A 16,421-nucleotide genomic window follows, 5' to 3' on the forward strand; every position below is an offset into this window, starting at 1 on the left:
GTTTTTTAATGAAAGAAAGCTACACAAGTTTAATTACCAGATAAGCGTTTTAAATATAAATAAAATAATATTTCTAATACATCGAGATCTAGATTAATTTTAGAAGAAATAAAACATAAAAAAAACAAATGGATGAAAAATTAATACTTATGATTTTTTTAATGACCTACAATATCGAATAATATTATTTGATGTTGCAAATTCTCTAGACGACATGCAGATCTAGAGCTTAGATTTAGATTCTGATCTAGATCTAATTTTTTAGTCAACAGATGTGAAAAGAAAATTTTCCCTAACAGTTAGACTCTACCTAGATCTACTGTAGCTTCCGGTAAAAACAATCTTTACCCGGTTGCTAAAATCTAATAACTAATAGACTCATTTATTTTATAGGCTATAGTCTAGATCTAATCGAGTATACTGGAGTCTAGCTAGATCTAGGTCTATTACTTGTCTAGACCAGACTAGACTCGTAGTCTGTTGTCAGATTTATTATTTTCTAACTACAAAAATCAAATGAGTATGAATACTGGTGAAACTGAAAGCAAAACAGAAAATCAAAATGAAAACTCAGACTCAGAAAAAGGTGAATTCAATTTGAATTTCAAGTCTCAGTTACTCAGTTTGGTTCAATTGACTCTTTCTCATGATTCTGCTGAGCCTGAAGCTGTAGCCTAGAGTTAGGGCTGAGCCTAGTGTGGTGTAGTCTGTAGGCTAAGACTATTATTCTATATATAATTATATTTAGATTTTAATAATTTTATAATCCAGTGCAGTGGATTCTGGATCTATATAATAATCTAATCTATAGTCTAGTCTAGTACAGAGGTGGGCAACCTTTTTGTATCTAGGGCCGCATTGTTTAAATTTTGGGAATGGCGGGCCACATATGTATATACATATTACAAAGATATTCTAGCTAACTGTGTATAATGTCTTTTTATTCATATTTACATTTACACTGTATCATAATTATGCTTCCTTTTTTTTCAACACTCCAAGTTAAGAAATTACAACAAGAATTAGCAATTTTTTAAACCAATTTTACTATTTTTTTTGTTGTTTAAATTGATATTGTCTTTTTATATTAAAATATCCCCACAAATATACTGTTGTACTTAATGTGCAGTATTTTACACTCGTGCATAATGTTCCGGAACTGTGGAACTAGCTTACTAGTTGTTACCCTTGTGACTGCTGTCAAATTACAGTCAGTCAAAATCGACCAGTAATTATGCTTGTTTAGTTTCCACTAAAAATGCTTGTTCACTGAATGAGACAATATATGTTCCGAAAGTTAAATTTCAGGACGAGCGAAACTTGCCCTTGTGGAGCATCACCAGAGAATGCTGACCATGTCCTTCAATGGTGCATACTAAATTAAGAGACCCGAACATGACTCTGGCCCCAAAGCCCTCCTATAGAAATAGAACCAAAACTATTCGGAGGACTGCCTGATCTGGAAACCACTGCGCGGCTCATATCAGATATAGGATTACTGATCTGAACAATCCAACATGTAAAATGAGAACTGTGTACCCAAATAGTGTAAACAGCATCAAAGTTTTTTTAATGTGTGGCAATACAGCTTCTGGCACCCATAAGACTCCCGTGGAAGGAAGTACTGACTGGAACTTCTCTTTGCTTTGAGTTATGTCTTCTGGGACCTGAATTAGCTTCTGCGTTAAATGGTGGTATTGAAAGCTGGTTCTTAACGTCATAAAATTTGCTTTTATAAATTGCACAATTAAGGAATCTAAATAAGTGTTGTACTTTTAATCATTTCACTAGAAATAGTTTCACCTTTCAGCAAAGGAAAATGACAAAACTTGTTTTCTTTTGCTTGCTTGTAGAAATGGGAAAGCCTTGTTTGAAAAGATTTAACATGCATTTACATTTCATTTGAAAAAAAAACCATTACAATAGCAATTATGATACACATGAAATCTGTCTTCCACTCTACATTAGAAATATTGGTTACCAGGTCACAGTCAATGTCCTTCAAGTAACATAACAATTTCTTCATTGAGATTTTATATTGTTCTCATTTGCCTTGCCCTAAGATAGCGGATACATAGGATTATTATGATACTAACTTGGAACTACCTGTATTTGTTACTCATAGGCCTAATAAATTTGATTTTATGCAGCTTTGTGCAAACTTTCCTGTTTAGAGTTTATGGTTGGGATATTTTGTATAAAAAAACAACAAAAAACAACTGTTTTACTCAGTCAAAGATCGAGCTTCATCAGTTGTTACACTTGCTATCTTGTTCCAAGCCTACCCAACATTCAACATAGTTCTTCATAGAATTGAATAAATACTGATCAGAGATTGTCTCTTGAATTGAGTGTATTGATGCATAGCCAATAAGAAAATCTTGTCGCTTACTTGAAACTTTTTATAATGAGACAGTTTCAATAATTTATATTAGATATTATTTTTAATATATTTGCATTTTTATATGTATATACTGTGGGCACACCTGATTTCTGTAGGTTTCGGCGGGCCGCATAAAACACTTCAGCAGGCTGCATGTGGCCCACGGGCCGTAATTTGCCCACCCCTGGCCTAGTATATCTATACTATAAAGTAGAATGTGAGGTGTATGTATGTTACTTATAGACATCAAAACCGCTTGACCAATCTTGATAAAACTTGGCAGGAATGTTTCTTGGGTACCAACTTAGACCTTAGTGTATGTATCGTAGCCCTAAAACAAACTTTAGACCCTAAAAAAACATAAAGTTGTCCGACTCTATTAAAGCTATAGTATTTTATGAATCTAGGCCATGTCTACAATGTTGACATGAGAAAAGATCGAAAGGATTTAGACCTAGATCTAATTTTAAGAAATACACTTTGCGCAGATAGTTTTTTACTTTGACACATGAAAATACAAAAGAAGATCCTTTGATTTCATTATATAATAAAATTAACCTTCAGTTTTGTGTTTCAAAAGCATTTTTTTGCATTAATTAGCTCCTTATATACATAACTATAGATTTCCAGACGAACATTCTTTCATTAGGCAATACCGTAATGAATCGCGTACTAAAAATTAATTCGTTTAATTGTTTACTTTAAAATCCCATCCCTAGATCTAAAACTCTAATTCAACTTTTCATCGCACAGATAGTTTTATACTTTAACACATGAACATGCTAATTATAGTCCTTTCATTTCATATTTTGATCAAATAAACATTCAAATTTGGTTTTCTAAAGCATTATTTTTAAGAGACTACATTCGTTTACAAAAGCTGCGAAGCCGAGTTGAGATAGGCCTAGATCTATATTAATTCATGAATCGCGTACTAAAAATTATTTCGTTTAATTGTTTACTTTATAATCCCATTCATTTAACAAAGCTATCGCTCTTTTCGTTTTTAATAGATGTGAATGTATCGGCTTCGGGTAACCCATTTTCGCAAAACTAATTTTATTTTCGTAGCGAAAGAGAAAAAAACTTGAAAGGATCATTAGCTAAGTTTAACATACATCTAAATCCAATCCACAACATTAGTTAACACAAACTTAGACCCGCAGGCCGCGGGTAATGCCGGGCTAGTAGTCAAATATAGTGATAATAGTTTATTAATAGTCATTTCCGTCTAACGAACACCCTATGTTCTGATATTAGCAAACAATCTTTGTTTAAATGAGACTTTATTTTGACATATGACGAAACTAGTCTATTGTTTTTGTTTATACTCCATTTCTTTATAGTTCAGACACCTTTAGTTTCGTTTACTCAGAAAAACACGGGTTCAAAGAGCACTGGTAGGATGATGCCATTTTTAAATTCTAGGACAGACGGAGGGTTGGTCCGGGTTAAAGGAGATTTTTTTTAGAAAAATTCCTCCAAGTAGGCCCTAAAACACATACATGTCATAACCTTTGTGTAAATAGGGGGTGTTCACTATTATTCATTTATTATTATCAATGGCATTAACAAACAGCCTTTATCTCTAGTATAAATGACACTAATAAATGCTAGATTTACATTTTTTTAAACACTTTTTTTTATTACTATTTTGCCTCTCATCACTAATGCTCTACAAATGTAAAAAAAGAAGGAGGGACAATTATTGATCAATGAGTTACCAAATTAGGCCACAGTCACTGAGCAGAGTGAAGCGAGCTAGACAGTGCTTTTTTAAAATTTGGGTCAACTAGACCTAAGGTATGCTACAGTGTATATACATGTAAAGCTTGTGTCTAATGGCCTTGTTGTGGCATCCGTTATAAACAGAGAAGGAAGCAATTGAGAGTGGGAAAAGTAACACTGACCTGTCTGACTTTGGTTAATGTAAAAAGAAATTGATATAAAAAAAGAAAATTAAAGATAATAACATTTTTTAAATACAATAACTATGAGGTGTTCGTTAGCACTAAGTTACTAAATGAGGGAAGGTGTTCGTTAATGTCAGCACTGGAACTCATTGACCTGATTCTCTTTGACATATTTTATTGTAACTAAAGCGTAACAAAACAACACATCTATTTTTATTGACAAATGGATGACGAGTTTATAGATGTTAGCAGTTTTTTCCTAGGACTAACCATTACGGAGCTATTAAAAATTCAAACATAAAAATTGCAGCGGAAGGGCTTAACTTGTTCGTTAGACGGAAATGAATATATCTTGGGTAAAACTTACCATCGAACCTATTTTGATACATAGATCTAAATATACTTTAATATTACTTATAATAATAATATTACTAATAATACTTTTCCAGACCATAGTCGCCATAGACTCTTTCTAACTTTTATATATTAAGACTAAAACCTGAGACTCTACCCTAGCCTAGTAGATCTAGTAACTAGATTTTAATTATTCATCATTTACAACATTTTTATAAATAAAAACCTTTTTTTTAAAAATAATATTATATGCAATGTGATGTAAAAATCAAATCTGATATTTCACTGGTAAGTTGCAAGTCTTGATAGGAATATTACTTCAGTACTTTTATTTGAAATATTTGACAAAGATATTGTAGTATTCACAAGTTCCAGTTGTCTTAACAATAGGTTTTACCTCTTACATACGAATGGGGGTGCTTCCAGCTAAGCAATTTCAAATTCTTTGGCTTCAGGATTGAAAGGAAACACATGTATCTCACACTCCTTACATTCTGTTAAACCAATAGTATAGATGCAAACCTGTTTGCTGTCATCCCCGAAACTATAGTGTCATTTAACCTTGTTTAGACCATTATTGGAATATGCATCTTTTGTTTGGACCCTTCAAGTAGAAAAAACCCCACAAAGAAACCAGAACAAATGTGAAATAGAGCCCAGAGACTTATAACTAATATATATATATATATATATTCACATTAGTCTAGAGCAGGGATGGGCAACCTTTTTGTATCGAGGGCCGCATTAAACAAATTTTGGGAATGGGGGCCACACACATATATATATATATATATATATATATACATATATATATATATATATATAGTTACAACTTAGAAAAATATGGTAACTAACTGTGTATAATGTGTTTTAATTCATATTTATACTGTATTATTCATCCAATTTTAATTTTTTTCACACTCACAATTGAGGAATTACTTACAACAAGAGTTATCAATTTCTGAAAACAATTTTGTACAAAAAAATTTTGCTATTGTCTTTTTACATCACTACATTCACAACAAATGTACAGTTGTACTTGATGTGAAGTATTTAACTGTTTACACTCGTGCCTAATGTTCTAGAACTGTCAAACTAGCTTAATAGTTGTTAGCATTGTTACTGCTGTCAAATTATAGTCAGTCACCATCGACCTGTGGTTACACTTGTTTAGTTTCCAAAAAAAAAATCGTTGTTCACATATGTACGTGTACCCAAATAATGTGAAAGTTTAGCAGCAAATGTTTTTTTTAAAGTGTGTAAAGACGTCTTGAAATTTGCTTTTATATATTCCACAATTATGGAATCTAAATAAGTCTTGTACTTTTAACCATTACACTAGAAATAGTTTCACCTTTCGGCAAAGGAAAGTATGACAAAGCCTGTTTCCACTTGCTTGTCTGGAGAAATTGGAAAGCCTTATTTGAAAAGATTTAACATGCACTTACATTTCATATGCAAACAACCCATTGCAATAGTCAACACCGAAAACACAAAATCTGCCTTTGACTCTTCATTAGAAATATTAGTAACAAAGTCACAGTCAATGTCCTTCAAAGGACATACAAATTTCTTCCTTGAGATTTTATATTCTTCTAATTACCTTTCACATGCTAAGCCAGCGGATACATCAGAATATTTGGTTTCAAAATGTTCGTACAAAACTGCATGTGGTTTAGACCCCTAGCTATGATAATTTTGATCATCTGATCTATCCATCCATCCCAGTGGCGCTACAGCCCATGGAGGGCTCTGGCCTGCTTTAACACATCCTTCCATTCAGATCTCTCCTGGGCCTTTTGTCTCCACGCCCTAACCCCAAGCTGCTTCAGATCTGCTTCCACGTCATCTATCCATCGCATTTGGGGTCTGCCTTTTGGTTTTTGCCTGTATACGATTTTCGCCCCTCTGTTGTCTGACATTCTTTCAAGGTGACCTGCCCAACGTAGTCTGTTCTTTTTTATTTTGTTCACTATTGGTGGGTCTTCATATAATTGATATAACTCATAGTTAGTACGTGTCCTCCACCCTGTTTCATCCTGTATGGCACCATAGATTTTCCTAAGAATTTTTCTTTCCCAAGTGTTAAGTAAATTTTCAGATGTCTTTGTCAGTGTCCAGGTCTCACTTCCATACATTGCTGCTGGTCTTATTATAGTTTTGTATATTATTTTCTTGGTTTTACTTGAAATCATTTTGCTCTTAAGTAAATGGTGGGTGCTATAAAATGCCCTGTTGCCTGCTGCTATTCTTTCCTTTATTTCTGTTATTAGGTCATTTTTGAAATTAATAGTACTTCCTAGATATTTGAAAGTTTGGACGTTTTCAAATTCGTGGTCTTTGATTTTGATATTTTGTCCCTCTGTTTGATTGTCTCTTGTCATTGTGATGTACTTGGTTTTACTGTCATTGACCTCAAGTTCTGCTGGTCGAGATGCTTCTTCTAGTTGTATGAAGGCTCTAGCGATGTCAGAGGTTTCTTTACCCAATAAGGCAATGTCATCGGCATAAGCAAGGTATTGTAGATGTTGGCTGTATATCGTCCCTGTTGGTTGTGGACCCATGTTTTCTCTCCTGAAGTAGTTAGTAATAGTTCCCCTTGTGTTTATGTGTATATTTCTTATAACTCTCTCCAGTGTTAAATTGAAAAGCATGCAGGAAAGTGCGTCTCCTTGTCTTAATCCTCGTTTAATCCTAAATTCCCGTGAGTGTTCTCCTTGTATTATGACTTTGCTTTTTGAGTTGTTTAATGTCATATGTATAAGTCTTGTCAGCTTGTTGGGTATTCCAAAATCCTGTAGTGTGTCATATAGGTATTTCCTTCTGATACTGTCATAAGCCATTTTATAGTCTATAAAGAGTTGGTGGATTGGTATGTTGTATTCATGGCATTTTTCTAGTATACATCTTTGTGTGAAGATGTGGTCGGTTGTGGATTTGTTGGGTCTGAAACCACATTGGTAGTCACCTAAGATTTCTTCTGAATATTTTCCAAGTCTCTTAGTTATAAGCCTAGACAGTATCTTATAAGTCACATTTAGTAGAGAGATTCCTCTGTAATTACAGCACTTTAACTTGGATCCTTTTTTGTGTATTGGGGTTATAAGAGCCGTTTCCCATTCTGTTGGTATTACTTCTTCTTCCCAAATTCTTGATATTAGTCTGTGTATTTGGGAATGTAAGTCTTTCCCTCCATATTTAATTAGTTCTGCTGTGATTTGGTCCTCTCCTGGTGCTTTGTGATTCTTCATTGTCCTAATTATTTCTGATGTTTCAATGAGTGTTGGAGGGTTCACTAAGGGATCTGGTCCCCCATGCGGCAGTTCATATTCTCCATTGTCTCCATCTTCAGTGGTATTTAGGATCTCCTCAAAGTATTCAGCCCATCTCTCAATGACCCTGCTGTTTTCTGTAATAAGCTGACCATCTTTGTTCTCACACATGTGTGATCTAGCTTGAAATCCGTTCTTTTCATCTTTAATTTTCATATACATTCCTCTCATGTCTCCCTCCTTTGCTAGTTCCTCAATTTTAGTGATCTTGGACTTTTCCCATTCCCGTTTTTTCTTTCTTAAAACTTTTGTGACCCTTCTTCTTGCTTCATTGTATTGCTGTCTAGTGTTCCTGGTTTCTCTCTGTAGCATTATCATTCGGGCATTGTTCTTCTCTTCTATAGTTTGTCTGCATTCATCATCACACCACCCTATTTTCTCGTTCTTTTGTTTAAATCCAACTACCTCTTCTGCTGTTCTTTTGATAGCATGCTTTATTATTTCCCAAATCATCTGATCTAGAACGTTAAATATGTTGATATTTTATGCAGTTTAGTGCAAACTTTCCTGTTAAGAGTTTATGGTTGGGATATTCTTTACTAAAAACAACAACAAAAAAAAACTCTTTTTCTCAGTCAAAGCTCGAGCTCCATAAGTTGTTACACTTGCCATCTTGCTCCAAGCACACTCAACACAATTCTTCATACCATTGAATAAATACTGGCCTGTGTCTTGGATTGAGTGTAATCTTCGTTTACTTGAAACTTTTTATAATGAAACAGTTTCAATAATTTATATAAACATTTAGAATTATTTTTAATATATATCTGAATTTTTATATGTATATACAGTGGGCACACCTGTAGGTGTCTGCGGGCCGCATTAATCATTCCGGCAGGCCACATGTGGCCCACGGTCCGTAATTTGCCCACCCCTGGTCTAGAGTAACACCATTAGAAAAAATTACTACACTTAGAAACACTCCAGAACAGAAGACTAATAAATTGTGTACCAAAAATACATTAAAACACTGAACCATAACTTAAAATACAAAAATACAATCTAATAATAAAGACAAAAAAATAATGGCACATTTCTTATTCCACATTCTAGGATGAATTCTTATAAATGCCAGCTCTTCCCTAGTGCCATTAGAGCATTGAGCGAGTTGCGTAGTTCATTTTGTTGGAGAACATGTCCCGCAAACCTCATGTGGCGCTCTATCACAATCTCACTAAGTGTTCAACTCCCAAGCATGTTATTTAAAAGACAATATACACGGTAGTGCAATAATCTAATCCTATTTTTAACAGTAAAGCAGTAGTTTTCTTTCAGAGTTTTTGTAAACATTTAATAATTATATTTGTCTATATCTCAGAGAAGAGGACTGCACACACAGCTGCTTTAACATTAGGAATCCTTTGTATAGTCGTTGGCCTTCCATTGTGGTGGAAAACAACAGAAGTGTACAGATTTAGTTTACCATACTCGGACATTCAACATTTGTCAGACAAAAAGGTAAACAATAATGTAATTTATGGAAACTTTGTACATAACAGTACAGTAAATTTAAAATTTGAAATCCTATTATACTGTTCTGTTCTTTCAGATAGAATATCTAATAGAAGCTGAAGTTATATGGGCTTCCCCTGTGAAAAAAGATGCACTATTTCTTACTGACTTAGCACAGCATTTAAATAGATTTCTAGGTAAGTATATCATATTAGTACTTTATTGGGTACGTTTGTAGTTAGGGCTTCTAAATAAGTTTTAAGTAAATTTGACAGTGTAGCATTTAAATAGATTATTGTCTATAGAGCACACCAATATTTAAATAGACTTTAAAGTTAAAAGATTTTTTTTGTAATAGGAAAAAAAAATGGAAAAAAGTAACTTGCAAAAATAGAGAATGCGTAACAAGTAATTATAAAGTACATAGAAATTGTCCTAGCACCCACTAATGTTTTCTGCTATGTTGATAGATGCATTCTGGGATAGTGATAGCAAGAAATATCAATAAATATCATAGTATTGAATAAATTGTGGCTTTTCAAGCAGAGCTGTCCCAAAGCCAAATCAAAAACAAAATCAGCAGGGACCTATTATTTCCTGACAACTGTACCCTTTCATGCCTGTCCCACAACTGAACTGTGGAGCATTTTTAGTAATTTTTAAGCTCATGTAGGGATTTTGGCCTGATTATAAATACATTATAAGTACAAAAAAGACTGGGCTTGTTATACCTTTCTTGCAATCGTGATTTTTAATGTACCGCAACAGAAATTGATCTGTTTACATGTAGACAGTCAATGTAGATTTACTTATAATAAATATAATAAAGAAGAAACTGTACATCAATGTTACTTTGATTTTTTTAGACGATGATTTAATTTGAAATTTTGTTTTAGGAATTCAACAGCACCATGCATCAAGGCTGTCTTCAATATTTCGAGTTTCTGTACGTGAAGGAGAAACATCAGAACTGGTGGCAATTCAGAAAGTTACCAAATGTATTAGTTTTATTTTAGACATTAGATTCATTTACTGTTTACAATTTTTAGAAGAAACTACTCAAATTCTGATACATCTTTTAAGTATTGACATTTGTTTTATGTTTTAGTGGCTGATTTAGAAAATATTTTATCATCTGATAATCTCAACAAGTATAACATAGTTGTTGTAAAGGAGTCCAGCATCATTACTCAGCCTCTCATAGCACCTAAAAACTGTATCTTTTTACCTTATAATGGGGCAGGTAAATTACTCCTTTTATTTAGTATAGTCTTGAAATATTACACACAGAATAAAAAATAGTTTGTTGAATTAAAAAAAAATTCTTTTAAAATTAATTATTTAGTATTTAATTTAATTTTTTTTTCATTTTTGCTTATGTCAGAGATTATTGCATTGTATTTTCTAATAGATGTGAATGGCTTAACTGCTCAGATTGCACATTTGCTTCTAGATGTCAGTAGAAATAATGATGTTGCAAAAAGCATGGAAACTGCACAGGGTCTTAAACTACAGAGAGTAAGCTAATTAGATGTTAATAACCTATTATATCTAAACAAAAGCAAAAGAAAAAAAAAAGTTGTTGTTTCTAGAATTACATAATAGAAAAATACCATCTGTTTATCATTTTCTTGAAATTTAAAATGCTTATAAAATAGAAGTGCTTAAGTTATTTATACTTCTCCACTTTTATAGTTTTAAAAACTAATTCAGTGAGTATATTTCTTATAAACATTTACAGCCTGATAAAGATATTATGAGGTCATTCAGGTATCATGCTGGTTATGACCTGACATTTACATTAATGGTGCCAGAACCAGAGCAGATGAATGTTGACTGGACCATTGAACAAGGAATTGAAGGTTAGTTGCAAGGAAAATGAAGTGATCACGTTTCCTTCTACATTATTCTCATTTGGATACTTTTGCACTTTTTTTTAAAGGTCTGTCAAAATGATTCACATATACATTACCCATTTTTTTAAAATATAAAATTACCATTCATTAAGAATATTCTCTTTGCAGATTATTTAAGTCCTTTAGTAAAATCACTTGAAGAGTATACTCAGATCTCTGTGACATCTCAGGTGAGTGCTCTTCATTTTTAGCTTTACTTACTTAACTAAATTTAATCTTTGTTAGCAAAACTGTAATTTTAGTTAGTAACTTATTTTTTTAAAAATGTTTTGTGAATGTACAACCTAACTGTATTTTGTAACATTTGCATTTAATTTTTTTTATTAAACTTAACACAAAAACTTTTTGAAAATGGTGAAAAAAAAAAGTAATTTGTTTAGAAAATATTACAATTTTTTAATTTTTTTTTCTAATTGACAGATTCTGTATTTAGTCAGTCTAGGTGGGAAACCTAAAAACAATGATGGCTTTTATTTTTATTCCAAACAAGATTTACCTCATGTAATTAATCCACTGGAAACAAAATTAGGTAATATCAGGATTAATTTTTTAACCTGTCATGTTTTAAAGAACCCTATTTATGCATTTTTTTTTATAGTGTCTTAATTATTATTATTATTACTTTTAGGATCTCATGCCTCCAACAACCCAGGATTAAATTTTATTGTTTGTATTCCTGCAAGAGACAAAAGTCCTTTGCATTTGGTGGACAACAATGGTAAATCAATGTTGAATATTTACATATTTGTTTTTGCATTTAATTATTGTTTATGTAAAAAATGGGGCCTAAGATTAAATTTTCTGCCATTAGCCAATTTTAATGGTAATGACTAGAATTAGTTGATATACTTTCTAGTGAGGTGCCACATGAATGTTTGCAAAGCTTATATCGATTCACTTTGTCAATCTTTCTGGTACAATTTTTGTACACATTATTTCTCCACACTTATTCTCTGATCCAGTTGAAACTTTACACAATTATTTGTTATATTCCTAGCAGAACATAAATCAATAAAAAATGAACCAAATTATTTAGTAAATTATTAGTAATTAATTATTTTGTTTGATGTTGACAAGGGAAATCAATGCTACTTATTGAGGGACGTAAGCAGGATTTAAGAAAAAATTTTTAGCAATTGAAATTATTTTCATTGTATTTAGGTGTACCTATTGCAAGCAATGCTTTTCTCAGCCCTCGATGGGGTGGTATAATGATCTACAACATTGATACAGTCAACAGTAGCTCCCATCAATCTTCTCCAGTAGATGTAGATATACACAGAGTTATGGAGGTGTTTGTCACACAGCTGAGGTTACTGTTAAACATACATCCCCAGGTAGCTTTTATTAGTTATTTTAAAGAAATATATAGGCTAATGTCATTGTAATATCAATTACCAATGTATTTTATTCTTTTCAGTTAATTTTTTCCCCCAATATTAAAAATACTGTGTTATTCCTTTAGTGAAAATGCTCAAGCATTATAGTATCTTTGTAGTCTTATGGAATGGTTTTAGAACCATTGCTTGGTAAACATGAATTTTTGTTGGCAGATAGAGGCCTACTTGACCATACTCTTGTTTTTAAGAGTACCAAAACACTGATAGTGCTATTATTTATGTCTATGCTGCCCAGATCAGTGTATTTGGAATTATTTAAATTATCAATAGCTAATTGTTGACAATCTTTTGTTGTCATTAAATCACCAAAAGAGTAAATCCATATCATGTCAAACCTAATTGTTTCAGTGCATTTTTATTGTGGTTCTGTAAACATCCTTTCAATAAAATGTGTCAGTTGACTTGATGGAAACAGCTTTTCTGAACTTAAACTTGTTTTTACAAAACTTATATCATCTTCGAGGCACGGTGGCACTTGGCTTCGTGACCGGGGTTCAAATCCTGGTGAAGATTTGGATTTTTAATTTCGGGATCTTCGGGCGCCTCTGAGTCCACCCAGCTCTAATGGGTACCTGACATTAGTTAGGGAAAAGTAAAGGCGGTTGGTCGTTGTTCTGGCCACATGACACCCTTGTTAACCGTAGGCCACAGAAACAGATGACCTTTACATCATCTGCCCTATAGACCACAAGGTCTGAAAGGGGAACTATATATATATATATATATCAACTTGCTCTGTCTGTGTGTCTGGCCAAAAGCTTGTATGTTATTTCTCTGACAACAATCTCAGATCAAGCTAAAATTCTGCACAATTATTTCTTTTTACCTGACAACACAAGAATCAATTAAAAAAAAAACAAAACAATTAGTTAATTAACTTTTGGTAATAGATTATTTTATTTGATATCTGAAACAGGGAAAGAAATAATACTTGACTGAGGAGGTGGTAATAGCTGAATTAGTCCCCTTTATATTAGGCTGCCATCTGAGGCTTAGTAAACACAAACATGAAATAGTAACAATAGATAGATAACAATAGATTACTATACCATCTCCATTTTCATAGCCTCTTCGCTAGAAGAGTGGTTACATCATTAGCTTGAGAAGCCTGAGAAGGCTTTAGCGTACAACTTCAAATTCAGGTCATTCCCTTTTTTTAAAAAAAAAAAACATTTAAAAATCGATCACCCAGATACTTTCTCCTACTTTCCAACCGGTCCAAACATGTGATAGAATCACAGCAGATTGAAAATGCTAAAAGCATGAAATTGCGCTAAACAAAAATAATTGGTAAAAAAAATATTTCTAATTGCATACATTTATTATTGTTAGTCTAGATCTATTAAAGTTTAATTATATGATTGATCCAAACTAATAGATACACATATATATAAGCTTTGTTTTTTGAAAAACAATTTTTTTGTATTCTGCTTGTTTTAAATCTTATTTTACGTTTTATTGAATATCATTATATGATCATTTAGTGGATGACAAATGATCTAATGGTCTTGAATACTGGTAGTTCTGAACTTCATATGTGGGAACTATCTGGGTGGTTGAGGTGTCGATGTGTTGAGAATCTTGTGACTGCCACATCTACACTGCAATCTTTGGCAAAGCTGCTAGAGGAGATAGGAAATATTGTTATCAATGATGAAATAGGCAAAGAGGTAAGCTTATTCCTATACTGTCTTAAGAAGCCTGCTGAAAATATTGTCATTTCTTGTGGATGGTTAAATGTATTGTCTGAATTCTAAAAAAAATGCTTGTTTTGTCAGTCATATATTTCTTGTTATCTGTTCTATGATATGTTCAAATAGGCTAATGGCATTTTAGAATGTTGTTAGTCTTGTCTTAATGCAAAAGGAAATTTTAAGTTATTGTTCAAGTATTAATGATTTACACTACTATTTAATTGGCTAATAGTTTTAACCTTTTAAAAGTATCATTTGTTAATGTTTGTTCCATTAGTTATTGTTATCAAAGATTACTTGTTCTCTATTAAGTTGTTAGTTTTTCAATTTTTTAACAGGTGGAAGCTGCTGTAGCAGCTATTGAAGAAAGTCAACTTTTGTTAAAAAATGGAAAGTTAAAAGAAGCATTTTTGGCCTCAAAAGCAGCTTTCAATGCATCAGAATTAGCTTTCTTTCATCCTTCTTTGCTAGAGCTCCTCTATTTTCCGGAGGACCAAAAGTAAGTTTTTATATGTAACTTATTAAATACTTTTGTTCCTAAATTTTAAGTTATAGTTTTTATTTAATTTCAGTAGACTTAATTATGTTTTGACTTTGTATATTAATCAGCCTTTGTAATTATGGTTGACACAAACATGGTTTTGAAACAAGACATTTTTTAAAAGTTTAAATTTCTATTTGACATGATTTCAAATCTTCTCAATGTTCCAAATTTAATGTAAAAGCTGCAATAACATATGCTTTGTCATGCAATACTCTATAGAATACAAATAAATTTTACAAAGCTGATTTCCACAACTAACTAGAAGAAAACAATGGATGTCTTGGATGACTTTTATTCTTTGATTGATATGACATAATAACATACATTAATGAAATGATCAAATTGAAATATGGTAACAATTCTTAAGTGAATATTTAACGCACTGTTCATACATTTAAGACGTTTACTGAAGTTATATTTTGATCTCTTTCTCGAAGATTACTTTGAAATAAATCAAATAATTTCAATGCAAGCTTTGTTTTAATCTTGATCTTGTCGTGACAAAGTTGACAAATGTGTAAACATCAGAATTTTCACTTTTTTTTTTTTTTAGGTTTGCCATTTACATTCCCCTGTTTTTGCCTATCAGCATCCCCGTTGTTACTTCAGTCATCCAAGCTTTGCGGTGGTTTAAACAACAAAAGAAACTTAAAAGTGACTAACTCATTTGTTGTATTTGTTGTTTTTTTTAGTTTTGGTACATATTGTGCCTCTCATTTCATTAGTTTATCATATTTATTTATTTCTCATACTGTTGTTTTGAAAATGCATTCAGAATATTTATCTGAGTGTATGTGTTACTACTACATTAAGTGTGTATGTTTTTATATGAGATTGTTATTTTATATATTAATGATGTTTTTATGCACATTTTTTTTATTTCTTTCTGATTTAAAATTTACTTGAATAAAAAAATGAAATATATTTTTGTTTTGTTTTTGTAAAGCTCATGTAATAACATGTTGCATTATTCAATGAAGTGGCATATATATTTATACAGTGATCGGTTATTTCATCCCGGGTCACTTCATCCCTTGTCATTTCATCCTTGTCACTTCACCCCCGGTCACTTCATCCAAAATGAAATATTTTTTACTTAGTAATTGTGCTGTTAAGGCTTTGGCTTTTAAGCCCTCATTTCATCTAATATATAAATATGCTTATTTAGAATACTTTTTAAATTTTTTGACATGTTATTATAGTGTATAAAGTGTTCCCCCATCTCTCTTCATACTTGTTGAGAAATGAAAGAATTGTAAAGCGGAGTTTGAATTTATTATATTGTTTCTGTTTGTTGTAGGGATGCCAATATTATCCTGTGCATATTGCATGATTTAATGATCAAATGCTAAGGTTTGGTGGAAGTAAGGAAAATCTTTTGAGAGATAGAAGTACGATTTGAATAATTATGATCATGCCACTCTGCGCTCATA

General features: G+C 32.1%; 1 protein-coding gene across 1 annotated transcript; it reads left to right on the forward strand.

Moving 5' to 3' along the window:
* The first annotated feature begins 315 nt into the window (after positions 1 to 315).
* LOC106070517 (GPI transamidase component PIG-S-like) lies at positions 316 to 15,912 on the forward strand. The gene is made up of 14 exons (XM_013230444.2): positions 316 to 586; positions 9,301 to 9,440; positions 9,532 to 9,631; positions 10,331 to 10,432; positions 10,543 to 10,677; positions 10,846 to 10,952; positions 11,176 to 11,296; positions 11,459 to 11,520; positions 11,771 to 11,879; positions 11,979 to 12,068; positions 12,512 to 12,687; positions 14,235 to 14,420; positions 14,783 to 14,943; positions 15,542 to 15,912. The coding sequence occupies exons 1-14, from the start codon at positions 517 to 519 to the stop codon at positions 15,648 to 15,650; spliced, it is 1,668 nt and encodes a 555-aa protein (XP_013085898.2). The 5' UTR covers positions 316 to 516; the 3' UTR covers positions 15,651 to 15,912.
* The last annotated feature ends 509 nt before the right edge of the window (positions 15,913 to 16,421 follow it).

The sequence above is a fragment of the Biomphalaria glabrata genome, chromosome 1 (assembly GCF_947242115.1).
Source record: "Biomphalaria glabrata chromosome 1, xgBioGlab47.1, whole genome shotgun sequence".
NCBI classification, from domain to species: Eukaryota; Metazoa; Mollusca; class Gastropoda; family Planorbidae; genus Biomphalaria; species Biomphalaria glabrata.

Bases quoted from the DNA above. Each gene is read 5' to 3' on its own strand.
- LOC106070517 (XM_013230444.2), top strand. From the start codon at position 517: ATGAGTATGAATACTGGTGAAACTGAAAGCAAAACAGAAAATCAAAAT. The intron at 11,297-11,458 runs GTTAGTTGCAAG...TTCTCTTTGCAG, and splicing joins CATTGAACAAGGAATTGAAG to ATTATTTAAGTCCTTTAGTA. The intron at 11,880-11,978 runs GTAATATCAGGA...TATTACTTTTAG, and splicing joins TCCACTGGAAACAAAATTAG to GATCTCATGCCTCCAACAAC.